This window comes from Loxodonta africana, chromosome 4, assembly GCF_030014295.1.
Source record: "Loxodonta africana isolate mLoxAfr1 chromosome 4, mLoxAfr1.hap2, whole genome shotgun sequence".
Classification (NCBI taxonomy): domain Eukaryota; kingdom Metazoa; phylum Chordata; class Mammalia; order Proboscidea; family Elephantidae; genus Loxodonta; species Loxodonta africana.
The window spans coordinates 89,671,661-89,696,481 of NC_087345.1; the positions used below are offsets into that span (position 1 = coordinate 89,671,661).

General features: G+C 49.3%; 2 protein-coding genes across 4 annotated transcripts in view; one reads left to right on the forward strand and one right to left on the reverse strand.

The window, feature by feature from the left end:
* The first annotated feature begins 2,494 nt into the window (after nt 1–2,494).
* LOC100665563 (keratin, type II cuticular Hb5) lies at nt 2,495–9,749 on the forward strand. The gene is made up of 9 exons (XM_003405030.4): nt 2,495–2,914; nt 5,067–5,275; nt 5,863–5,923; nt 6,062–6,157; nt 6,852–7,016; nt 7,324–7,449; nt 7,858–8,078; nt 8,880–8,911; nt 9,553–9,749. Exons 1-9 carry the CDS (start codon nt 2,495–2,497, stop codon nt 9,747–9,749), a joined length of 1,527 nt encoding a protein of 508 aa, XP_003405078.1.
* A 2,075-nt stretch (nt 9,750–11,824) lies between these two features.
* Nucleotides 11,825–24,821, reverse strand: part of LOC100656268 (putative keratin-87 protein) — a 35,814-nt gene continuing 22,817 nt past the window's right edge. For 2 of the 3 annotated variants that reach the window (XM_023556601.2, XM_003405458.3), the window contains exons 6-11: nt 24,596–24,691; nt 23,790–23,954; nt 23,384–23,509; nt 19,596–19,816; nt 16,916–16,947; nt 11,825–16,185 (exon numbers count right to left, since the gene is read on the reverse strand). In XM_023556601.2, the coding sequence (XP_023412369.1) occupies nt 16,034–16,185; nt 16,916–16,947; nt 19,596–19,816; nt 23,384–23,509; nt 23,790–23,954; nt 24,596–24,691 (792 nt within the window). In that variant the 3' untranslated portion in view covers nt 11,825–16,033. The remainder of the gene's footprint in view (nt 16,186–16,915; nt 16,948–19,595; nt 19,817–23,383; nt 23,510–23,789; nt 23,955–24,595; nt 24,692–24,821) is intronic. The other variant, XM_023556610.2, reaches the window with a different exon arrangement.

Consider the following 24,821-nt stretch of genomic DNA (forward strand, 5'->3'; position numbering starts at 1 on the left):
GGCTTCCCCATCCCATCCTCAGTGCCCAGGCCCAATTCAGGGTGGAGGTTTGGGTGGTATGTGTATACGTGTGTGTGTATGCGTGCGTGTGCATGTGCGTGTGCGTGTGCGTGTGTGTGTGCGTGCGTGCGTGTGTGTGTGTGTGTGTGGCATGAATGAGCAGCTGACGCAGGGCCTCTGTCCAGGACAAAGCCTTGCCTCCCCTCTCTGCTGCCCCCAGAGGCAGAAATGGATCTGTTTCCATCTTCACCAAACTGAAGGAGAACAGAGGCTTACAGAAACTGTGAAAGGCGTGAGGTTTGATGGGTTTCCAAGGCTGGCTGAGCAGAGGACCCACCCATTCTCTACCTCTCACACACAGCCCCCACCCTCCAACGCCCCTTGGCCCACACCACACCAGTTGCTGATCTATACAACAGGTGGCCAGCCGGCCAATGAGCTCACTGTCCCAAGCATCAGCATTTGTCCTTGAGCCCAGGCCAACAGGGTCACTGTTGAGGTGGGGGCTGGGACTCATCCCCTGTGCTCCCTAATACAGCCTTCTCCTCTCCTCATCCCAGATTCCACCCAAAACTTCTATAATAGTGAAATCAGGTTAAAGAAAACACTAAAAGAAGCCATAAATATACAGAGACAGTGAAGTCCGTGGGCAGGGCAGGGGCAGACCCACTGTTCACTGGATGAGGGGGCACATGGGGTGGTGGGCATGTTCTGAAGAAACACATAGTATCTTTCCTTTATACAGGGTTTATGGCCCCAGAAGCACTTCCTCGTGTATTAACCCACTCAACCTACCCTGGAAAGTAAGGATGAATTCCATTTTATAGTCAAGGAAATGGAGGCTCAGAGAGGTTAAGAATTTCTCCAAATCCACGCAGCTAGGAAGGGTCCAAGCTGGCATATGAACCAGGTCTTCCAACTTTGATTCCACTGCCCAGATTGCTAAATCCCAGCTGCTTCCCATTAGTGAACAGAATCTGAATATCTTTTAGGGCCAGCTGGTGAGGCCACCTGCTCTTCCCCCACCAGCTGCCCAAGGTCTCTCTATCCTACCCTGAATTACAGGTGTGGGATATGAGGTAGACATCCATCAGCTTCATTTAGGTGAAGACCTGAGATGGGCCCAGTGGTGGGAATGAGGGCAGACCCAGGGCAGAGTACAGGGCATCTCACTGAGGACTCAGAGGGAAGGCAGTACACTGGCAAAGTCTGATTTTAGAAAGCTCCCTGGAGGAGGAGTCACCCTCTGAAGGAAGCTCATCAGCTTTTCCTCCTTACGTTCCCAACATCTCAAGAGTCTGGCTAATCTCCCTGGAGGCAGACATCACATCCCCAAGGGTCATGTTCAATAAACATTAAAACAATAGCAATTATTATCCTAATAAGGGGCCCAAGGATACACAGGGAAGCAGGGGTGTTAGAAAGAGCAGTGCTCCCAGAGCCCCCGGGAACCAAAAATCCCAGCGTTCTCTGACGAGAAAAAGCCACCATCCCACACACTTCTCCATTCTAAACGTTCCTCCAGAGGTGGGAATTTCAGGGCTGGTGAAAGGAATCAACACCTCCTCTGGCAATGGTCATGGGAGGAAGAGAGACTCACAGGGCCTGTTTCTTCTTAAGGAGCAAAGGGAAGCCACCCAGAGCAAGTTGGCAGCACACAGATCATCCTCAAATTGGTTTCTCCAATCCTTTCAGCCAACTGGGAGAAAGCGGCTGAAGAGGAGCCTCCCCATTACTCACGAGCACCCATTACCGTGGCCCCTGAGAGTTGAGTGGTTTCAAGTTTTGCCGAGTAAGAAATGATGACTCTGGCACAGAGCCTTCCGGACTAGAATCCAGAAGGTTCCAAGAGACCATCTGTTCCAGCCCTCTGTCAAAACACCCCCCCTGGTCCTGAACCACCTTCTGGCAATACTGCCTGGGTTGGTTTGACATGTCTGATCAATTAGCCCATGAAACACAATGATTCACTTGAGAATGAGCCCTGGAGATAGAGACCCCGTGACCCGTTGGGGTCTCCCCCAACTTCAGATCCCAGGATTTCCTGTCTTGAGATAGTGGCCCATCCTATACCCCAAACCTAACCACCCCCAGGCTGTTTGGAGTTCAAATCCGTCTCCAGGTGTGGGTTGAGGCCATCTCACAGGCAGACTACAAGAAAATTAATTACTTAATGTTATGTAAGGGAGCTTTGAAGATGAAAAGTGCAAACCCACAGTGTCCCTAATAACATCTTCAATACCTTTACGAAGCCCCAGAGTCGCCACTGAGCTCACCTTTAAGATGAGTCCTTGAGGAGTTGCTGGCAAACTCCCCAAGCCAATAAACAACATAAAATGGCTTTTCGCTCCTTTTATGCAGCCAACCCCAGCTCTCCACACCAATAAAAGGACCAGGAAGGATCAGAGAGGCCAGAAGATTCTGAGGCGCTCTCTCCACAACTCACACTATCTTGCACCATCGCCCAGATCCGCTCAGACCTCAGACCTACACCATGTCGTGCCGCTCCTACAGAATCAGTTCAGGATGTGGAGTTACCAGAAACTTCAGCTCCTGTTCAGCTGTGGCCCCCAAAACCGGCACCCGCTGCTGCATCACGGCAGCCCCCTATCGAGGCATCTCCTGCTACCGGGGCCTGACGGGCTTTAGCAGCCGCAGCCTCTGTAATCTGGGCTCTGGTGGACCCCGCATGGCTGTCGGCGGCTTCCGCACTGGTTCCTGCAGCCGCAGCTTTGGCTACCGCTCTGGCGGCGTGGCTGGGCCCAGTGCCCCCTGCATCACCACCGTGTCAGTCAACGAAAGCCTGCTCACACCCCTCAACCTGGAGATCGACCCCAACGCGCAGTGTGTGAAGCAGGAGGAGAAGGAGCAGATCAAGAACCTCAACAGCAAGTTCGCTGCCTTCATCGACAAGGTCAGTGAGGCCTATGAGGATCCAGCTCCAAAGAGCAGAGAAGGGCCCAGTGGTCCCCTGCCCTCCGGAAAGCCCCAATCTGTTGGGGAGATAGGATGGACACAGCAGAGGGAAATAAAAGCAGACCAGCGTAGGCAGAGGGATCAATTCTCATTTAATTCTAGAAATGTTTACTGAGGTCTAGGTATGGTCCGGGATTTTTGTTGTTTGATTATTGTTGTTTGTTGCCATTAGTTGCTGCCAAGTCCATTCTAACTCATGGCGAGCTCATGTGTGCAGAGTAGAACTGCTCCATGGGATTTTTAAGGCTGTGGCCTTAGGAAGCAGATCACCAGGACTGTCTTCCAAGGCAGCTCCAGGTGGGTTTGAACCACCAACCTTTTGGCTAGTGGTTGAGTGCTTAACTGTTTGCACCACCCGGGAGTCTCCCAAGGTTCCTAGGTGACACCAATGGTTTGCACTCGGCCACTAACCTAAAGGTTTGGTGATTCGAGCCCACCCAGCAGTACTGCAAAAGAAAGGCCTGGCGATCTGTTTCCATTAAGATTATAGCCAAGAACTATGAGGTGACCATGAGTTGGGATCAACCTGATGTCCACAGATTGACTTTGGTTTTTCAGACATGGTCCAGAAATTGAGAATGTGATCTAAAGTGTGTGTGTGCTTCTGGGGCCAAAACAACACAGGAATATCAGAGCTGTCCCTGGAAAACTGGACTGGCACTGGGTGCTGGAAGAGCAGGGGACAAAGGGGAGAACAGAAGACGTTGTGGCTCAGGTCCAGGGAAGAAAGGACAGCTTTTCAAGTGGTGAGCGGCACGCTCGGAGTCACGCTGCCTCCCCCAGTCCTGGCCTTGCAACTCAGCAGTTTGGGGCCTCAGTCATGTTACTGAACTCCATCTAACAGTACCTGCCTCATCGGCTTGTTGTGAGGATTGATAAGTTAATGCGTGAAGAGTGCTGGCAAACACTGAGCACTCAAAAAATGCTAGCTCTTAGTATGATTTCCCAAGGACAGTAGCGGGGCGAGGAGGCAGAGCAATTAACCTTCGGAGATTAATCAGAGGGAGGGCTAAGCATGTGAAAGAGGAGGAGGTTACACTAGCATGGGGAAGCCCACAGATGCAGCCAAGAGTGGGAAAAACACTGTGAGACTGCCTCCCAAGAAGGTCTAGGGAGGGGGGCTGAAGCCACCCGATGACGTTCCTCTCTCATCTCCTTCATGTTGACTTCTCCTGTGTCCACAAGACCTTCCTGTAGCTGAGTAGATAGGGCTGGGCTCAGGGGGCTGGGGCTGGAGTTGGGGGTGACTGTCTTGCTAACACATCACTTTAGTGATTTTGGTTAATCCTCAAAATTACCCAGGGCAGGGAGGTATTATTATCCCCATTTTTCAAATAAAGAAATTGAGGCTGAGGGAGCTTTGATAAGGTACTCATAGACATACTGTGGTGGTCGGAGGCAGAGGGTGGAAACTCAGAGGACATAGAAACCTGACACCATAACTTACTAGTAGTGTGGCCATGAGCTAGCTAGTCATTTCACGGCGTGGGGTCTCAGTTTTCCCGTCTGTAATATGGGGGAAATAACATCAACCCCTTCACAGGGTTGTGATAATCGAATGAAATTATATAAATAAATGTAAATGCACAGGCCTGACATACCACATAGTAAATATTCAATAAGTGTTGCATAAATGAGAAAATAAAAAATGACTGGTAACTATAAAAAACTATAATAATAGTTAAATTTATTGAGCACTTATTGTGTGTCAGGGACTGTTTTCAACACGTCATACGTATTAATGTGTTTAATCTTTACAACTCTAAGGTCAGTATATTATCATCTCCATTTTAGAACTAAGAAAAACAAGCATCAAGAGATTAATTAACTTAGCCACTCAAAGTGGCAGAACTCGGATTTGAATCAGACCTTTGGCACCAAGCCTAGGCACTTTCCCTTTCACCCACAACTACCTACCTGGGGGCCGGGAGTACAGCTCCTTGAGCCCCAGACACTCAACCCCATGGCTCAGCCCTTGGCTGGGTCCTGGCTGTTCAAGAAGTATTCAAGAGCAGAGAGGACTCTGGGGGACTGGACACTTCTCCATCAGGGCTCCCCCCTGAGTTTCTTTCCCCCACCCTGGATGGCAGGTGCGCTTCCTGGAGCAGCAGAACAAGCTGCTGGAGACCAAGTGGCAGTTCTACCAGAACCAACGCTGTTGCGAGAGCAACCTTGAGCCTCTGTTCAATGGGTACATCGAGACGCTGAGGCGGGAGGCCGAGTGTGTGGAGGCCGACAGTGGAAGACTGGCCTCTGAGCTCAACCACGTGCAGGAGGTGCTGGAGGGATACAAGAAGAAGTGAGTGCAGGCAGGGACCACGGGAGCACAGGGGGAAGGCTGGAAAGGTTCCATCCCTAGCCCACTTGAAGTAGCTTCTTTAGGATTCCTGACAAAGCCAGGAGCTCAGAGGGCGTCCAATAGGAATCTAAGTTTCTTCAGATTCTTTAGCTCCACTCCAGCCCTTTGAAGCCCCAGAGGTCTTAGATCTAGCTTTGGGGAGAGTGAAGACAGGAAACCCAATGGAGTTCTACAGCTGTCTATGCTCCCTGCCCTTCCCAGGTTACCTCTATGACTTGGGCTGGGTGTTCTCCCTGGCAGTGGCACGAGCTCTCTGTGGATCTAGGGTGCAGGGGATGACTTTAGACTTTAAGGATGGAGTGTGTATTCCTGGCTCTCACCCCAGAGGCAGAAGGACTGGGGTAAAATCAAGCCAGGCTGGAGCAAGTGCTAGCCCATGAAAATGCACTGAATAGGTCACTGAGAGAACCAGATAACATTTGAAGGAGGTCAGCCCCTTTTTATCCCTTGAAGAGCTTGCCCAGAAGCTGGGGTGGCATTCAATCCCCAGGGCCCTCAGCTCCTACCCCTCTCCTCCCCCATCCTAGGTATGAAGAAGAGGTGGCTCTGAGAGCCACAGCAGAGAACGAGTTTGTGGTCCTGAAGAAGGTGAGGGGGCTGCCCATGGGGCAGGGAAGGGAGACCCACTGTGCAGCCTCTAGTATGGGACATGGTTACCCCCGATCACGGGGCACCACCTTCCTTTGGGTCTTCTCTCACATACACCCCCTCTCTGTCCACCACCAGGATGTGGACTGTGCCTACCTGCGGAAATCAGACCTGGAGGCCAACGTGGAGGCCCTGGTGGAGGAGACTAGCTTCTTGAGACGGCTCTATGAGGAGGTGAGGGGCCTTGCCAGCCGGCCAGGGCAGACGGAGGGGAGGTGTGGAATCTGGGAGAGTGGGGAAAGGGGGCACATGTGTATGCCTGTCCATGTATGATGTGAGTGTGAAAAGAACATGCACACATATGCAAGAGGGGCCCATGGTACAGATGTGTTACATGGATCTCAGAGACACATGCATGTGTTTGCGTAAGCCACATCTGTGTTCATGTGGGAGTCTGGCACAGGTGTTTGAGCATTATGGAGTATATGTGTGCAGGTGGCTTCTCTGTCTGGGAATGGAGTGTGTGTGCCGAGCTGTGTGTATGAGTTCATATGAGCACAGTCTACAGATGGATATGAGCGTGTATGTGGCAGTGGGAGGTCAGGGCATGGGTTCCCAGTTAAAGTGGTCTTCATTAGTGGACCGGTCACTGGTTCTGGCATTCAAACCCCAGCTCCCCTGCTGGGTGCCTTTGGGTCAAGCTTTTTTCACTCTCTGGGCCTCAGTTTATCCATTTGCCCCATGACTCTATGGCCCCATTGAGCTTTATTGTTTCATGATGTCCCTACGTGTGAATAAAGGTGTGGAGGGTGGAGGGGCAAATGGAGCAGGAGTCATGTAACATTTAAGACCTGTGCTCCTGCAGGGAGTGGGCACCCCTCCCCCCGCAATGGGGCCAGAACTAAATGCATTAGCTGTTGTCCCCCAGGAGATCCGCGTTCTGCACTCCAACATCTCAGACACCTCGGTCATCGTCAAGATGGACAACAGCCGAGACCTGAACATGGACTGCATTGTAGCTGAAATCAAGGCTCAGTACGACGACATCGCCAGCCGCAGCCGGGCCGAGGCTGAGTCTTGGTACCGCACCAAGGTGCGCGCCTCTTTCCAGAACCCTGTAGGAAGGATGCAGAAAGAGCTTCAACCTTTGTCTAGGTAGCTGGGGGGTGGACAAGGGAAGAGCAGACAGCTGAAAGTAGGGTGACAGGTTGTGATAGGGTTAGAGCTGGATTGGGGTTAGGGTTAAGGTTAGAGTTAGTGTCCGCATTAGGGATAGGGTTAGGTTTAGGGCTAGGGCTATGTTTGGGTTAAGGTTAGGGCTAGGGCACGGGCTAGATTTAAGTTTATGTCTAGGGTCAGCCATGGGGCTAAGTGAGATGACCTGTCCTGCTTTCCCACAGTGCGAGGAGATGAAGGCCACGGTGGTCAGGCACGGGGAGTCCTTGCGCCGCACCAAGGAGGAGATCAACGAGCTGAACCGCGTGATCCAGAGGCTGACAGCCGAGATTGAGAATGCCAAGTGCCAGGTACACTTGAATACCCAGCATGGGCAGGTTGCAGCACCGGCCCTTCTCCCCCAGGAGGGCAAAGGCCTGGCCTGATCAGGCTTCTCGGTATGACAGTAAGGAAGCAGGGACCCACAGAAAGGCAGGGGCTCTACCACATCACGCAGCACTCCAGCGGGATGAGCCTTGTACCACTGACTCCCAAGGGTGGGATCTTACCCCTTCATTGGCCACTCTGGGACCCCCATTAAGGAGAGACAGTGAAAAGCCTGCTCATCTCCTCTCCCATGTTCACAGCCCATTAACTCCCTGGTCATAGACATGACCTTCTCCCTGGGACCCCCTGCTCCCTGCCCTTGCTCCATCAGCTTAGGTGAGGCAACATGTGTCTTCTCACTCATCCTTGTCCTCACATCTCCACCCCCATAGCGTGCCAAGCTGGAGGCTGCAGTAGCTGAGGCAGAGCAGCAGGGTGAGGCAGCCCTCAATGACGCCAAGTGCAAGCTGGCTGAGCTGGAGGCTGCCCTGCAGAAGGCCAAGCAGGACATGGCCTGCCTGCTCAAGGAGTACCAGGAGGTGATGAACTCCAAGCTGGGCCTGGACATCGAGATCGCCACCTACAGGCGCCTGCTGGAAGGAGAGGAGCACAGGTGAGGCTGAGGAGGACCTTGCAAGGTATAGAAGGTGGAAGCCCTGCTCTTCCAGGGGTGAATTTCCTTGAGCTGAAGGGTGAGCTATATCTCTGACCACTGCTAGTACAGGTGAAACTTCAAAAATAATGACAGTAATAATAATTTATCCCATACTTACTACGTGCCAAGCCTGTGCTAAGCACTCGTTTTAATCCTCGCAATCCAATAAGGTAGGCATAATTTTTCCCATCCAAAGATAAAGAAATAAGGCTCAGAGAGGTTTGATGGCTTTCTCATGGCTACACAGCTAATAAGTGGAAGAGCTGGGACCTGCACCCAAGTCATGTGACTCTAAAGTCCCTTCTCTCAGCCACTTTGCTACACTGAAGAATCACTTCCTACCTGAGGTTGCAGCTTGGCCTTCCACACAGGCTTGGGTGCTATAACAATACACCCCTATATGTATTTAGCTCTTCATCATCCACAGGGTCCTTTCACACACTGCCACATTTGATTCAGCTCTCATTTATGTGAACTTGATCTGCATGGTCAGGGTGACCTGGGGTCACTTAGATTGGGGGCAGGGGGTGGAGTTCATAATCTCTCTGGCCTCTACCGGACACCGGACGTGCTTGTCACCATGGTTAAAGAACAGTTGAAGAAAGAACGTGACCATTTAATTCAGGCTTTGGGGAAGCCCTGCCTGCCCCTCCGGAGGGGTCAAACCTGTGCACAGGCCATCCCCCCCAGTCCCCAGGCAGCCATCCAGCTCAGAAATCCCACTCAAATCCAGAGCTAATATACTTTTCTTTCCCATAGGCTGTGCGAAGGTGTAGGCTCTGTGAATGTCTGTAAGTATCTGCTTTGTCTTGTCGGTGGGCAAAGCTGAACCAGGTGGCCTAACCCATTAACCTTTGAATGATCTCCAACTGGGTGGGTGGGGGTGGAACATTTGTTCTTCCCCTGTTTCTCCATCGGAGAGCACCTAGGGAGTTACAGAAAGCAGAATGGAGCACCCTTTGCTGGGGCAACTGTGAGCTGCAGGCCATGGACATGGAGCAAGACAGATTTGCCCTTCTGGGTCCAGATGTCCTTGTATCCTTCTTTCCCTCAGCCCCTGGATGGAATGATGTCAAAAGGAACAGGGCCTGAATTACTGAGCATTAAATCCCTTTTGAAATCCCTGGGTGGCACAATTAATGCACTTGGCTGCTAACCCAAAGATTGGAGGTTCAAGTCCACCCAGAAGTACCTCAGAAGAAAGGCCTAGCAATCTACTTTCAAAAAGTCAGCCACTGAAAACCCTATGGAGCGTGGTTCTACTCTGACACACGTAGGGTTGCCAAGAGTTAGCACTGACTCCATGGTAACTAGTGGGAAACCCTTTCTAGGAGGAGGCCCCTCCTACAATACGGATGCATTTTGGGGCATGTCTGGGGTGGGCGAGATCCCAACAGGCCGCTCACCCCTCGTATCTCCTCTCCTCCCTCAGGTGTCAGCAGCTCCCGTGGTGGTGGAGTCACCTGCGGCAGCCTCACATATAGCACCACCCCAGGGCGCCAGATTACCTCCGGCCCCTCAGCAACGGGGGGCAGCATCGCAGTGATGGCACCCGACTCCTGTGCCCCCAGCCAGGCCCGCACCTCCAGCTTTAGCTGCGGGAGCAGCCGGTCGGTCCGCTTTGCGTAGTCGGGGCCTCCTGCCAAGTGCCTGCCCTGTATGCACCAGCCCTGGCACTGAATGGCGTATGAATGGAAAATGTGTGCTTGCTTCCAGAATCTCCCAGACGTTCCAATAGAGGGAAGGACCCCAGGTGCTGTCCTCCACCTTCTCATTTTAGGGAGTTGTTTTCTCGTTCTTCTCCTGGCTTCAGTTTAGAGAGGCAGTCCCAGCCCCTTACTTAACTCCAGCTTACCTCCAAAATACCTATGGCCAATTTGTATTATTCGCCTAGTCCTCTGGAACCCGGCCAGTCACCCAGAGTGGCTGGACCTATGGAAGCTTGTTCTCCCCCGGGACAAGGAATGAGCCTAACCATCCAGCCAGGTCTCCCATAACCTGAGGCTCAACCAGAGAGAAACTTCCTCCCACCAGTTCCCCTCTCCTGGCTGGAAAGCAGCGTTGCCTCCGCAGGAAGCAATTGCCTGCTTATTTTGTGTTTTGCTTGTCTCTCGAGCTGACTTCCTTCTTCTGGATAAACTTTCAACTAAACTCCTGTTTTGGCCTTCTAGTCGAGAGGCCCATTATGGTGGGGAATGCTTTTGCCCACAGCTCCCTGGTTAGGAGACTGCAGACAGGTCTTGCTATTCGGTGCACCTTTATACATTTCAAAGAAAACCATGGACACCAGGCTGCTACCGATCTCCCCTCCTCCCGCTGGGTGCAGGCGGAGTCTGGTCAAGGCAAAGCTGGTGAGGTGGAGAAGGTTAGGTCACTTCCTGGGTTTCCCTCTTGGTCATGGCTGTCTGTTGGTGCCTTGCCTTCCGGGTTGTCTTAATCTGTTTTAATAAATGCTGCTGCAATGCAAGGGATGTGATCTTGTGAACTATATAATGCCTCCGCCCCTGCAACATGTCAGACTCTTAGCTCGCTTTGGCCCCATCTCCAGCCAACACATCCTAGCCCAGCCCCATGCAATCTTTCCCCAGCCCCCGGTGATCCTGCCTCGTCCTGTGCACTCCCACAGCCTGACTCCAGCTCAGTCCTCAGGCCTGACCACAGCACCAACTCCCTATCAGACCTCTTTCTCCCCTACCCTACCCCTTCACACTCCCGGCAGCCAGAATCCTACCTTAAACTCGTTGCTCCCACCCTCTCCAGCCCTGGTTGAAATCACTAACTGGCATATGTTTGTGCTTCTTAATGCCAAGTGAATGCTCCCTCCATCTGCTCTTTCCCCACCTACTCCTCAATCCTGTCCAACCCCTCCACCCAGAGACGTGGACTCCACCTCATTGGATACAAATCCAACCTCTGAGGCCACCCAGGACCTCAGGTCTCTCATTCCATGTGGACCACCCCATGCCCCTCCTCCCATTTGCCTTGGCACAGTGCTCAACTCTGCCCTTCATACCTCTCTTCCCCATCCCACCCCACAGTGTCTGGAACCCTGAGGATCTCCCTTTCTATCCTTATGACTCTGGGCCGGGGATGTCAATGAGTGAATCTGGAGCCTGGATCAGACTGGAAGATCAGATCCCTGAGGGTAGGAAGTGTCTCCTGGCTCTGACCCCCACTAAGACCAAGGATTGGGCTCTGGTCATATATGCCCTGGGATGTGCTGGATGACACAGGCAGCTGGTAAGGTAGGAGGTATAGACATCCAGGCCTCTCAGGCTCACCTCCACTTCTCCACTGGGAGAACAAATTGGCTGCCACTATTGCCAGGCCCCCTGTGCTGCCCCACCACTCAGCCTCTTCCTGGGAGGAGAAGTTGAGGCCCTGTGCATTCTGACAATGCCTCACTTCAGGCCCAAAGGGTTGCAATCCCACTGGGGGCTGCTGGCCTCTCCTGAGCACTCAGGTTTCTGCTCTGTCTGAGGTTTGTCATCAAGAAGGCCTCCTTCAAGCCTCTTGCGTGCCCCCTCCTTTCCACCACCATTCTGGGCCTTGCAGGTGAGGCCATAATCACAGTAGACCAACCTTCAATGTAGACGCATCATTCATCCACAGGAAAGGTTGAATCTCAGAAGCCAAAAGTCAGGAGGTAAAATCTGAACCTCAACTCGGACAAGTCTTCGCAACACCTTGGGCAAGAAGTGGCTTCCATGGTTCGGGCATCTGTCTGAGGATCTGCTAAGTGGGTGCAGCTGAGCCAGGTCATCTCAGCCCTGCCACCTCCTGTGTCTCTAGGGTGCTGGAGTGAGTCTGTGCTTGGCGAAAACAACTCCATGTTACCATGGACATAGGCCAGGCATAACTAAAATGTCAAATCTGATACCCCGAAAAAATGACACAGTGCATTGAAAAATCAAAGAGCCAGGATATGTGAGATTTTAATAAGAATTTTAATAAGTTCCCATGCTTGGTGTGCAAAGACAGTCAGCTGATCCAGCCCTCTCCTCCAGCCATCCTCGTGATCAACAGGAAAAATCTAGAGCAAGTTCTTCTCGTCCAAGGATTCAGAAGGTCCCTCAGCCCTCTCCCACCAAAAGAGCTATTCCTCACATAAAGCAAAAGGTATAATCCAAGGATCACCAAGGATTAATGTTTTATTAGAGAAAAAATTTAAAGGAGACGTCAAGTGATCTGAAATCTAGAGTCAAGGAAAAGTCAGAAGAGCAACTGGCCCAAACAGCCTGATTCCACATCTCTCTCCTAGGCTCCCTTTTCCTTTGAAAACATCACAAATATCACAGGCCAAGCTAAGAGCTTAATCAGAGAAAATCAGAGCTGCTGTCCCTATTTGACTCTTATTTAAACATTCAAACAACCCCTCTAAAACACACACACGCAGTTTCTATACGGCTTATAGTTCTTTGAACACACATACACACACAAAGTAGATAATCTTAGGCTCTGTAGTCTTCTCCTTCCTCTCTGAGGCTATTAGCACTCCCCCACCAAGTTCCAAATCCCCTCTGCTTCCCGCCATCCTCACAAACACCTACTTCCAGGATGAGGCCCCTTCCAGCCCCAGTGTCTGACCATTCCCTGCTTCAGTCTTTGGGACCAGAAACCAAAAAAAAAAAAAAAACCCAAACTCACTATCAAGTCAATTCCAACTCACAGTGACCCTAAAGGACAGAGTAGAACTGCCCCATAGGGTTTCCAAGTAGCAGCTGGTGAATTCAAACTGCCGACCTTTTATGGTTAGCAGCCGAGCTCTTAACCTCTGTGCCACCAGGGCTCCAGGAAATACTAATTTGTGTTATGACTCACTTGAGCAAAGCATAGGGAGAAAACTAAGTTAACCACATTATCAAGAAAATTATGAAGTGTATACCTACGGAAATGGAATTCCCCCTTGTCTGGATTATCCGCATCAGTGGTGCACTCTGGGAATATGAACATGGAACGGCGACTGTACTAAGTTTTCGTTCACTGACTAGAGCACCTGGGACATCAGCACCAAGCGCACTTTCCTTGAGTTGGGGGCGGGTCAGAAAGATCCAGAGATAAGGGAGAGGCTTAGTCCCCACCACCTGCCCTCCCACCCAAGGCACCTTTGTGCCCCTGGAAATCCCTGCCCATTTCTGCCTTGTTCAGAAACAGTGGGACCCCCCAGTGCACCCACCATTATTCCTTTGGTGCTGCCGCACAGTGATGGTGAGAGGTGAGTAACCAGGGAATGGAGGGAGGGGGCAGCACTCACAGGATGAGTCTATGCATGAAAAGGAGTCCTGGGTTGTGCAAATGGTTAACTCGCTGGGCTGCTAACTGAAAGGTCCGATGCTCAAGTCCACCCAGATGTGCCCAGGAAGAAAGGCCTGGCAATCTACTTCTAAAAAATCAACCACTGAAAACCCTATAGAGCATGGTTCTACTGACACATATGGAGTTCCCATGAGTCAGAATGGATGTAAGGCAACTGGTTTCTGTACGCTTTAAAAACAAAGAAAACACACCAGAGGCACAAATGAGTACATATACACCCCCACCCCACCACCACCATCAAAAAGGAGCCACAGCCTCTCCCCCCACCCCACAGTTCACATCCCTCGCCCCAGAGCAGCAAGTGCCCGTGGAGCTCCTTTCCCTCTTCAAAGCGGCTCTGGTGGCCCTTGACCCTGACTTTACCTCTGCTCACACTTGGTGGGATCCAGGCCGTGATGTGCCCAGGACACAACCCCCTGCGGGCCCTCTCAGGAGGAGGCAGAGGACAGGGGAGCACCACTAAGAAAGACTTTGGTCCTCTTGGGTCAAGGCATTGCCTGACCAGTTGTGGCCCCTGGACGCAGTCTGAAGGCGTTGGAAGGACTGCATTGCCAGAAAGGACCGCTCAAAGGCTTCTACATCTTGAGATCAAATATACGTTCTCAATGCAAAAATGTCCCCTACGCAGTCAGGTCTTTAAAGAAATCTTGCCTCAGAGGGGACTCTGAGCGGGGTTCTTCAGGTGGGACTTCCCTAGGCAAAGACTTCTTGGGGACTGTCAGGTCAGGAATAAACCAGAGACAGAATTTACCCAGTAACCGTCCCGGTTCAGGCCATCATGGTAAATGCCCTCCCACCAGAGGTCTGATTTTTAATCCTGGGTTTCCACATAGAGGCCTGTGTCAATCGCTGATATCAGGATCTCCTGGAGATGGCGGCCCCTTAGCCAGGATCCTTGGAGAGCAGAGGCTAAGGGAAGTGTCTTCTTCCGCCTTTCTTTTCCAAAGTGCAGACGATTCTTAAAGTGGAATTCCTCCTCCGGAAGCAACTAATCAGACCAGTGAATCCAAATGTTCGGCTTGAGGGAACAGCTTGGGGAATGCCGTGGAAAAGCATGTGAATTTTGTACTCCCAAGGCACAAGGGTTAACTGCTCACTGTTAACCAAAAACTTGGTGGTTTGAACCCACCCAGTGGCTCTGAAGGAGAAAGACGTGGCGATCTGCTCCCGTAGAGACTGCAGCCTGGAAAACCCTATGGAGTAATTCTACTCTGCCACATGAGACTGCTAGGGGTCGAAAATCAACTCGATGGCCTCTGGCAACAACTGACCTGACTTGGAGTCCCTGGGTGGTGCAAATGGTTAACATGTTCAACTGCTAACCAAAAGGTTAGCGGTTCAAGTCCACCCAGCGGTACCTCAGAAGAAAGGTCTGGTAATCTGCTGCTAAAAAATCAGCCATTGAAAACCCTATGGAGTGTAGTTCTACTCAGACGCACACAGGGTCGCCATGAGTCAGAATCATCTCAGTGACAACTGGTCGCCGGTTAGATCCGACTTTGGATCCCAGACTAGCTGTGTGACCTTAGTAATGTTACTTAGCTTCTTTGAGCCTTAATTTCCTTATCTGTAAAATGAGGATAATGACAGTGCGCTGTGAGAAGTGAATGAAAAACATGTACAACATCCCAGACACATAGCAGGTGCTTAATGGATGCCCGCTCGCTTCTCCTGCCCCCTATACCTTTGTGCTCTGCCCACACAAATCAGGAGTTGTCAAACCTTAGTTCTTATAGGAACCGCCTGAGAGGTTGTTAAAATGCAGATTCCCGGGCTCATCCCTAGGCTTTTGTTTCCATAGTTCTGGATGGAGCCCTGGAATCTGTATATTTAACAAGTACCCATGGTGATCCTGATGCAGATGGTGGTCCATGGAAGCACCAGAAACAATCAGATCTTTAGGTGGGTTGGAAAAAAAATAAATAAACGAGGCAGGCATTAACTGGGTTATCAGGGAGACAGCCTTTTGCCACATTTAATCACACACCAAAGGAGAGAAGGAGCCAAGGTGAGAACCACCCAAATACAATAAAATTTCAAATAACCAGTAATAAAAAGCTCAGCTGGTTAATCTCAGTAAGCGTTTCATTCCTGACATGAATAGTTAGGGGATGCTCTGGGGATAGCCAATCTCTCAGACCAACTGGGGGCCTCCCCGGAGCCCCTGCTGACCCCTCCCTGCCAAGGCGGCCCCTCTCATCCAAGGCTCCAGCCTGGGCAGTGATGGCCCAGCAACACACATCCCTCTACCTGGCTCCCTGCCCCGAGGGCCAGGCACACAGTCAGACTTAATATATGTCTGCTGGCCTGAAGTTAATCAGGGAGAAAAGGACTAAACCATTTATATCAAAAAGGCTTTACATCCTTCTCCTGGACGGCAGGGAAAGGGCAATTAATGGAGGTGACAATGATGCCAAACACAGGATTTACATTCAAAGAGTAAAAAAACTCCAGTGAGAAGGGAACTGGAGAGTTGGTTTTGCGTTTCCTGCAAGGGGAAATTACTAAACTGACATTTGGATCTGAGAGAAATGATTTCCTCCTCCCGCTCCCTCCCACCCCCGTCAGATCCAACCTGTCCAGAGTCCCACTCCCCTCTACGCGAACCGCACAGATCTTGTACTGGGGTAGCCCCCGACTACAGAGGGGGAGCAGAGAGCTTCACTGCTGATGGCCACGTCCCCCAGGCCACGGGAAACGGCAGAACTGAGGTCCCCGCACACCACGCCACCCTGGGAACGGCTCACACCTGTGGACAGAGACATCAGGTCAGAATTCACGCCTTCCCGGGCATGGTATGACTCAGAATCTTTTAGAAGCAAGATTAATTCTCTTCACACTCAGAGGGATCAGCAACATGAATCTTTTAAATCTACAGACAAAGCTAAATGCATTCCCATCTGCTTCTCAAGGAATGTGGTTAGCAAACAGAACACACGACTCCACTTGGCCTAGGCTGATGTTGACATGCATTTATACAATCTTTACAGCAAAAACTAATGAATCACAGTAGAGAAACTAGAAATATGATGGTTGGAAAGGTGAGGGGAATAGGTGGATCAGAAGCAGACACCTAGCCTGGGGTCTGTGTACATACTGGGATAAAGATTTAAGAGTTGCCTGCAGTGACCCCAAATGACTAGAATATAAATCTAGTATTCTTTATTAAAACTGGTACCACTTGAGCAGTATTGTGTGTGTAGTAACTGGAGAGCTTAGGCTATTTTTGCAGAATCCAATAGGGGATCAGAAGTTGCCATGCTCATTACCTTAGGCTTCATGTATGTCCCAGGTGGATCTATAGAGGGGTCAAATATTTAAGAGCTGTCTATTTGTCCAGATCCCAGAGCCCTGCAGCCCCAGCCTCCACCACCCAGTGCCCCATAGACAGAGGCTCAGCCACCCGCCAGGTGCATCCATCCTGATGTTAAGACTATTGACACCCAAGAGAGCCATGGCCACACACCCTCCCAACTTACAGATGTTGATGGAGCCCACGCCCTCACACAACCTGCAGGGGAGAGGAGAGAGTGAGCAGTTAGAGCCAAGTTCCTCTGCTTCTGAGGCGATGACCCATTCTCCCCCATCCTGAAGGAGGGGCAGGTGACATGCTGCCCGCCTGCTGTAGGCAGCATCAGTGTTGGCACTGCTCACTGGCACCCCAAAAGGACAGGGCATGTTGAGCTGCAGCATCCAAAAGCTGACTTTATGCCTCATTTGCTTCTAAGCCATGGAGACTCCAAGAACTGAAAGGTAGAGATGAGGGTATCATCCTCCTTGTTGCTTGGCTGGAAACTCTAGCAAAGTCAAAGAACAGGTGATGGAAGAGCTACTGCCTAGCAGGACAGCTCTGGGTGGGGAAAAAGCATGGCTATTATGCACTTTGATTCATTTTTAATCCCATGATTTTCAGTGGTGCCCCAGACATCCACCTGATTTCTTTAAATGCAGGGGGAGGCTGGAAGGCCTGGTGGTTAAGTGCCTGGACTCAAGCCAGACAGCCCGGGGTCAAATATGGCTGTGCCTCCATTTTCCCATAAAATGGGGATGATAATACCTGCTGCATAGGATTGTTGTAAGATTTAATTGAGCTCTACATGTGACATGCCTAAAATAGAGATTGGCGCATAGTCTGCCCCATGTAAATGTGTGCTGTTAACACTACCTCATTAATGGTGAGGGACATGTACCACTAAAGTGGGCTTCTCATAAACGCTCCCTCCTCCCTCACACCTTCCTGCACTTTCTGTTCTACCTCTCCCCCTTCTCTAATCTCTAGCTTCAAGCCTTTTTCTCCAGGAAGGCTCTACTCAGATTCATTCTGTCCAGCTCAGAATACTTCTTTAATCCCCACATTTTCAGTGAGGTTATATTCATTTGGTTCACTTTCCTGCCAGGTGAATCTGACTTTACTACAGCTTTGTAACTATGCCTTTCTAGAAGATTCTAGCCAATGCCCATCATGGCACCTGTTGAGCCAAAATGCTGGCAGAGGCCATCTTCAAATTGAATGATTATAGCTTCTTTTGTTTGTGTAATCAAATTAAACATTTTAAACGCCAAGAGGAAAAAAACCTATCAAAAGATCAATGGCCATAATACATAAAACACTATAAAATATGGCAACCTGTTAAAATCTCACATGTTGGGGACAGCGGGCCATTCATTTTATGACTGAGTCACTAAAACATTAATTAGTATTTTTATGGTGAAAATAAGTTTCACAGTATAAATGCCAAGTGCCTCAGGGAATGCTGGTAAGTAGGTTGAGGACTTAAGGGTCCATAGGGGGAGATAGCTCTGGTGGCTTCCCCCAAAGCCCTGAGACCCAAAGCCCCAAAGCCCCAAAGCATGGCACAAATCCAGCAGCATGGTTCTACTACCTTCATGCTACTTCACGCCAGATTTCTAATGTCAATTGGGCTAATAGCCTCTCTGCGGATATATTCTCACTATAATAACAATCCGTTCCACCCTGTGCTTACTATGTTCCATCAACTCGTTTAATCCTCACAACAACCTTAAGAGGTGGGTATTAACAGTAACTCTGTTTTATAGACGAGGACACTGAGACATAAAAAGTCACATAGCTGGTAAGTCATAGAGCCAGTATTTGAACCCAAGTGGTCTGGGTCAGAGCTATGATCTTAATCTCTACGCTCCACTCCCCAATCTAGCCTGCTCCGTCTGATGGAACCTGCCCTGGGTTATAATAATGATGTGGCCGCTTCTAGGCTACAGACGCATTGTACCATCCCAGGTGTACGTCCACATTGCTTTTCACATGCTGACCTCACCTGCCCCAAATTCTTGGCTGAAACCGTCAGCACAGCCTGAAGTGTCCATCCTTTTCCCTCTCTCTCAGCTCCTCCACTTCTCCTCTAAGAAGCCCCTGAGAGCCCCCAGTCAGAATCCATCTCTCTGCTCCCTGTTTCTCAGAGCCCAAAGGGACACTAACCCAGTCACTTGCAGAAATTACTTATGTCTGCTCTGGTCTTTCCCTGGAAGACAAGTAGCCTGTGCTGCTCATTTCCAGTCCCTGGTTCTGAACATCAGACTATCTAGGTTGAAAGAACTCTTTGTCTGTGCATCCCAAATCAAATGGCCTTCAACAGATTATCTGAACAATTCCAGCTTCCAGAACCCACTGAGGAGTAATCACAGAGATACACTTTTGGCCAACAGGATAAAGTAGTTGCCTTGGAATGAGCTTTAGATACAGTCTGAGGGGACGTTAGGAGGGAAAACAACGCAGAGGTGCCAACTAGGAGACTGGTTTAATGCCAGCTCAGCCAATAACTAGCCATGATCTTGGACAAGCCCCTTGCTCTCTGAGCCTAAGTTTCCCTATCAGTAAACTGGGGAAATGGTTGAACTCTATGATCTCTAGAGTCTTTTCCACTTTGAACATTCTCAGCCAGGAGGCTTATAGTCCAAAACTAGTTCTCTCAAGTCAATTCCAACTCATGGTGACCCTAAAGGACAGAGTAGAACTGCCCCATAGGGTTTCCAAGGTACCTACCTCTGGGTAGATTCAAACTGCCAACCTTTCAGTTAGCAGCTGAGTGTTTAACCATTCGTGCCACCCAGGGATGTCAGGTTATAGTCCAGGGAGCCCTGAGAGGGGATTCAAAGTGACCCTGGAGCCCTCTTTCTCACCGGCTCTCCTCGCCTTCTAGCAGTTTGCGGTAAGTGGCGATCTCCACATCCAGGCCCAGCTTGGAGTTCATCACCTCCTGGTAGTCCTTGAGCAGGCAGGCCATGTCCTGCTTGGCCCTCTGCAGGGCCTCCTCCAGCCCCGCCAGCTTGCAGCGGGCATCGCTGAGGGCCGCCTCGCCCTGCTGCTCCACCTCAGCCACCGCAGACTCCAGCTTGCAGCACTGGGGGAAAGAGAGGAGGGAAGAGGCTTGAAAATGGAGTAGCCTGTGGGGACCCTGGCTGGTCTCTAGTGGCCTTGGCCGTGCTATTTCACCCCATTCAAAATAGCCAACATTTGAACTTTGTACTTTTTTAAAAGAAATACATCAATGGGAAATTAACTAGGCAAGAAAGTAATAGCTTATCTGGAGTTTTCCTCTTCATTTTACACCACTTTGTGATGAAACTCAAACCGTGGAGAGCTGTTAGAGGAAGGAAATTTTAGTAGTAGAATAGGAATGAAGATAATTAGTGATATCACCTTATATTTGTATATTGTTGTTAGTTTACAAGACACTTCCACAGATGTTATCTTATTTGACTTTAATAATTACTCCATTAACTTGTCAGAACAGGTATTATTATTCCCATTATGCAGATGAAGAAATTGAGACTTACAGAAGCCGTGGCTTGCCATAGGCTACGCAGTTAATGAGTGCCAAGCCCAGGTTTTCAGAGGTCTTTGCACAGGGCTTTATTCTTTGGGCCACTGAGATCAAAAAGCTGAAACAATTTCCCATTTACAACAACTCTCAATTTACCTACAACTCCTCCGTTTGCCCCACTTAAGAAAGTCTATCAGAATGCCCTAGTGGCATAGTGGTTAAGTGCTATGGCTGCTAACCAAAAGGTTAGCAGTTCGAATCCGCCAGACGCTCCTTGGAAACTCTACAGGGCAATTCTACTCTGTTCTATAGAGTTGCTATGAGTCGGAATCAACTTGACGGCAGTGGGTTTGGTTTTTTTGTTGGTATCAGAACACCAGCGAGAGCACTGTTATTATGAGGAAAACTTTGAATCATCTCTAATTTCACTATTAAAAAGTCAACGATTTTCATATTTCAGTACTTCAGCTATGAATAGTAACAAATGACTTGTGACACATCTTACACGATGGTTCACAACAGCTACCCAGAAGGAAGAGGACAGAAATTGAGCCATGTAGAGTATCACAAATCAGTGGGGAAAGAATAGATTATATAATACTTTTTCTCACTATATGGAGAAAAATTAAATTTGAACCTTACTCGTTACATATACAAAATAAAAACAAATTTCAGATGGCTACAACCAAAATGTGAGAGATAAAACCATAAAACTAAGCGAAGCAAAAAAGCAAGAGGACACCTCTATGATCTGAAAACTTCACAAGTCTAAACCATTAAGGGCAGAACTGATAGGTTTGGCCACGTCCAAGTTGAAGGGTTCTGTTTAATGGACACCAGAACAAAGCAGACAGACTAGTGACGGACTAAGAGAAGATTAACTGACGAAGGGTTACCATCTAGTATGGACAAGGAAATACTGAAAATCACCAAGAAAAAAGAAAGGGATGCCCTTTTTTAAGTGGACAGATGATATGAGCAGGCAAATTGTTAGAAGGGAAGGACAAATGATTAGTGAGTATATGAGGAGACATTCAATGTCACCAGTGTCAAAACACAAATCTTATTAAGCTAATAATGGAAATTGATACGTTTATTTAATATACGATTTGCAACTCAGGTAACATTTCAACTAGAGAGTCAAAAATGTTCTAAGGAGCAAAGAACTTCCCAAGATTCTTATACCCCATCTTATTGATATTGCCATGGAAACTGACCAGAACAGACCTGATAAAACAATTTCTGGTCTGGAAGGAATTCACACAGCATTGTCTTGAAGAACAATTAAAATAATTACTGATTTACTCCAAAACATAGCTCTCCTCTGCCCTTTGGAGTTCCTGTTTCTCTAAACTGACTGCATGTGGCTAATTCCTCAGAATAGCACAATGGCTAAGGCAAAACGCAGGGGCAGATTATCCAACAGGCGAGGTAAGCACAGTGCTCACTTTGCTTACCAGATCATCTGTAGTGAACAATTTCACCTTTCTTCACCACTTTAAAGATTCTGCTTCTAGGTATGGCTGGCATCTGTCTCTCTCCCAACCCCACAGCACCTTCCCGCAAAATCAAAGCCTCTTCTAAAATTTACAATCCCTGACAGAAGCAGATGACCGAATAAGCAGGTAAACAGACTTACCTGTGCTTGGTTACTAATCTGTATAGAACAATTTCTTTTGGGTTTCCCCAAACAAAATGAAATTGTTCACTACAGATGATCTGGTAAGCAAGATAAGCACTGTGCTTACCTTGCTAATTGGATAAACCACCCCTGGCAAAACGGTCTTGACTAAAATTTATCCACTAGGCTCTTGTTTGACTTAAAGGTGACCTTAGGAAACCAGTTTCCTAAAGACTCACAGTTCAAAAGAACATCTCAGGGCAATGGCCTGGGTAGGTCACCCCACTCCATGGACCCCAGAAATCTGGATTCCAGGAGAATTAAAACTCCATTTCTCACTAGTAACCAGAGACATGAAAATTCAAATGATGATTAGATACCAGTTTACCCGTATTGGATCCACAAGAATTAGTCTGATAATAGCAAGTGCTGGAAACAGAGGCCTTCATGTGCTGATGATGGGAGTGTACGCCAGCGTAGCACTCCTGGGACTCAGTGCATGCATACTTATTCCCCAACAGTGCCCTTTCTTGCTTTAGACCTCCAAAGCATTTCTCACACAGGTGCACATAGAAACACACATACTTACTTCGCTTCCAGGTCTTTATAAGCATGCATCAGTAGGCGAATGGATAGGAAAGTATGGTTTATGCATATTACAGAATACCATACAACAGGCAGAAATAATGAAACAGATGGTTTACAGCAACGTGCATGGATTTCAAAAGCATAACGCCAAATTGCAAAGGTAAGAAACAGAATGAGATTTATAGTATAATATCACTGCATAAATTTAAAACACCAAAAAGCTTATGTAAATGTATTTTAAAGTACTTACGTATGTAAATATACACATGAAGATGGACTATCCAAAAAACCAAAACTCAAACCAGTTGTTGTCAGTTCCAATTCATGGTGGCCCCATGTGTTTCAGAGTAGAACTGCACTCCAAGAGGTTTCCAAGGCTGTGATCTTTCAGGAAGATCACCAGGCCTTTCTTCCAAGGCACCTCTGAGTGAATTTAAAACACTAACCTTTAAATTAGTAGCCAAGTGCTTAACCATTTGCGCAACGGAGGGCTCAAGGACACATATTAAATACATGAGAATGAGTCCTGGGGATGGGGAGGGGAATGGGATTGAAGATGGAGGAAAAAAAATTTTAAACAATGGAAGTGCATAGGTAATGATAACGTTCCCTTTGAACAGAGTTCTGTGCACTTCAAGCCCATCGAGAGAGTTGTGAGGATGGAGAAGGAAATAATAGAGAAAGCAGGAGACAACCACTGCCCTGTACCCTATCATCCCAGATGAGCTTAGAGGAGAGAAATGGTCAAGGGAGAAAACAAGGGAGCTGGATGCAGAGAAGGGAGTCAGGCCAGTCTTCTGCCTGAAATAGCTTGTGCGCTGTGGTCCTTCAGAAGCATGAGGTTAAAATGTAAGCTTCTTCAAAGGTAATAGCAGCCCCTGGAGGTAGGGAGAAAGCAGATCGGAAGCAGAGTGGGATCTCAGCACCCCCCTAACCTGCTGCTTGGCATTCTCCACCTCGGCCGTCAGCCTCTGAATCAGACGGTTCAGCTCACTGAGCTCATCCTTTGTTCTGCGGAGGTTCTTGCCCTGCTGGGTCACTGTAGCCTTCATCTCCTCGCACTGCAGGTTGGGAGACAAACGTGGGGAAATAGCCGGTGGTTGCAACATGGCTGGAGGGTGTGGTGGGTTATCCCTGTGGAGAGTCCACTTTCCCCCACCCAGAGGAGCCAGCCTACTGTTCTGCAGTAGTTCCACTACCTTCCTCTACTTGCTCAGGACATCGGCTGCAGCCCCGCTGGAGTGCATGGGTGCACTTCCCAGGGAAGGTCCAGGTTCGTTGTGATCTCTCTTGCTCACGTGGAAGCCTGGACTCAAACACACCCGCAGCCCTCCTGTTTACCTTGGTTTGGTACCAGGACTCAGCCTCAGCCCTGCTGCGACTGGCGATATCATCATACTGAGCCTTGATCTCAGCCACAACCGAGTCCATGTTGAGCTCCCGGCTGTTGTCCATCTTTACCACTACTGAGGTGTCCGAGATTTGTGACTGAAGGAGGCAAATTTCCTGTAGGAGACAACAACCAGAACCCTCATCTCCAAATCCCCCTCTTATTCTCCACCGTCAATCCAAAAAACAGCCCCAAATCTGAAACCTTAGGAAAAAAAGTATAAAACTACCAGCAGTTCAGGAAAATTCAAAAAGTGCAGCTTTAATTAAGAGAAGGTTGGGAAGGAATTTGGACTGTGGACTCAAGGCAATGAGTAAGCTGAAGGTGTATTAACGCCTGGATCAAGAGAAGCAGGTATCTGGATCATTCTACCTGGGGCCTGAATTGTCCAGATCAGCTGGAGTTATCTGTAAACTTCCAATAACAGGTGATGGCCAGATTTAGGTCCTGAGTTTTCTAATGGGTATTTCGCACTACCTGAATTAATAATTGTCACATCACCACTCATGTCATGCTGTGTAGACAGGGAATTAATCATGGTCTTCCAAGTTATTTAAAAGGAAGGGCAACACACATGTCCTTTTGGAAGGAAAACTAACAAGAGAAAACCTCTTCTAGTCACAGGAGGAAAGGGTGTTCAGGCCCTAGGAGAGTCAGGAACTTTCCCCAGAACCAAGGACACAGGACAGGCCACACCCCAGGAAAACCCTCCTCTGCCTCCTCACTCATCTGCTCTGCTAGATGGGGAGAGACTTACCTCCTCGTAGAGGGACTGCAGGAAGCCAATCTCCTCCCTCAGTGCCTCCACGCTGGCCTCCAGGTCTGCCTTGCGCAGATAAGCACAGTCCACATCCTGGTGGAGAGAGACAAGGAGAGGATGGGGGTGGGATAAATCCCCCTCACCGTGCCTAGGAGCCCTCTTCACTCCACTGAAGGGAACCCTGAGGCCATCTTCTGGCTCTCTGGCCCTGGCCTGTCCCTGC

What these genes read in the sequence shown, in the direction of transcription:
- LOC100665563 (XM_003405030.4), top strand. Translation starts at nt 2,495, where the DNA reads ATGTCGTGCCGCTCCTACAGAATCAGTTCAGGATGTGGAGTTACCAGA. An exon ending in TGAGACGGCTCTATGAGGAG is followed by an intron (nt 6,158 to 6,851) that starts GTGAGGGGCCTT and finishes GTTGTCCCCCAG; the next exon opens with GAGATCCGCGTTCTGCACTC. An exon ending in AGTCTTGGTACCGCACCAAG is followed by an intron (nt 7,017 to 7,323) that starts GTGCGCGCCTCT and finishes GCTTTCCCACAG; the next exon opens with TGCGAGGAGATGAAGGCCAC.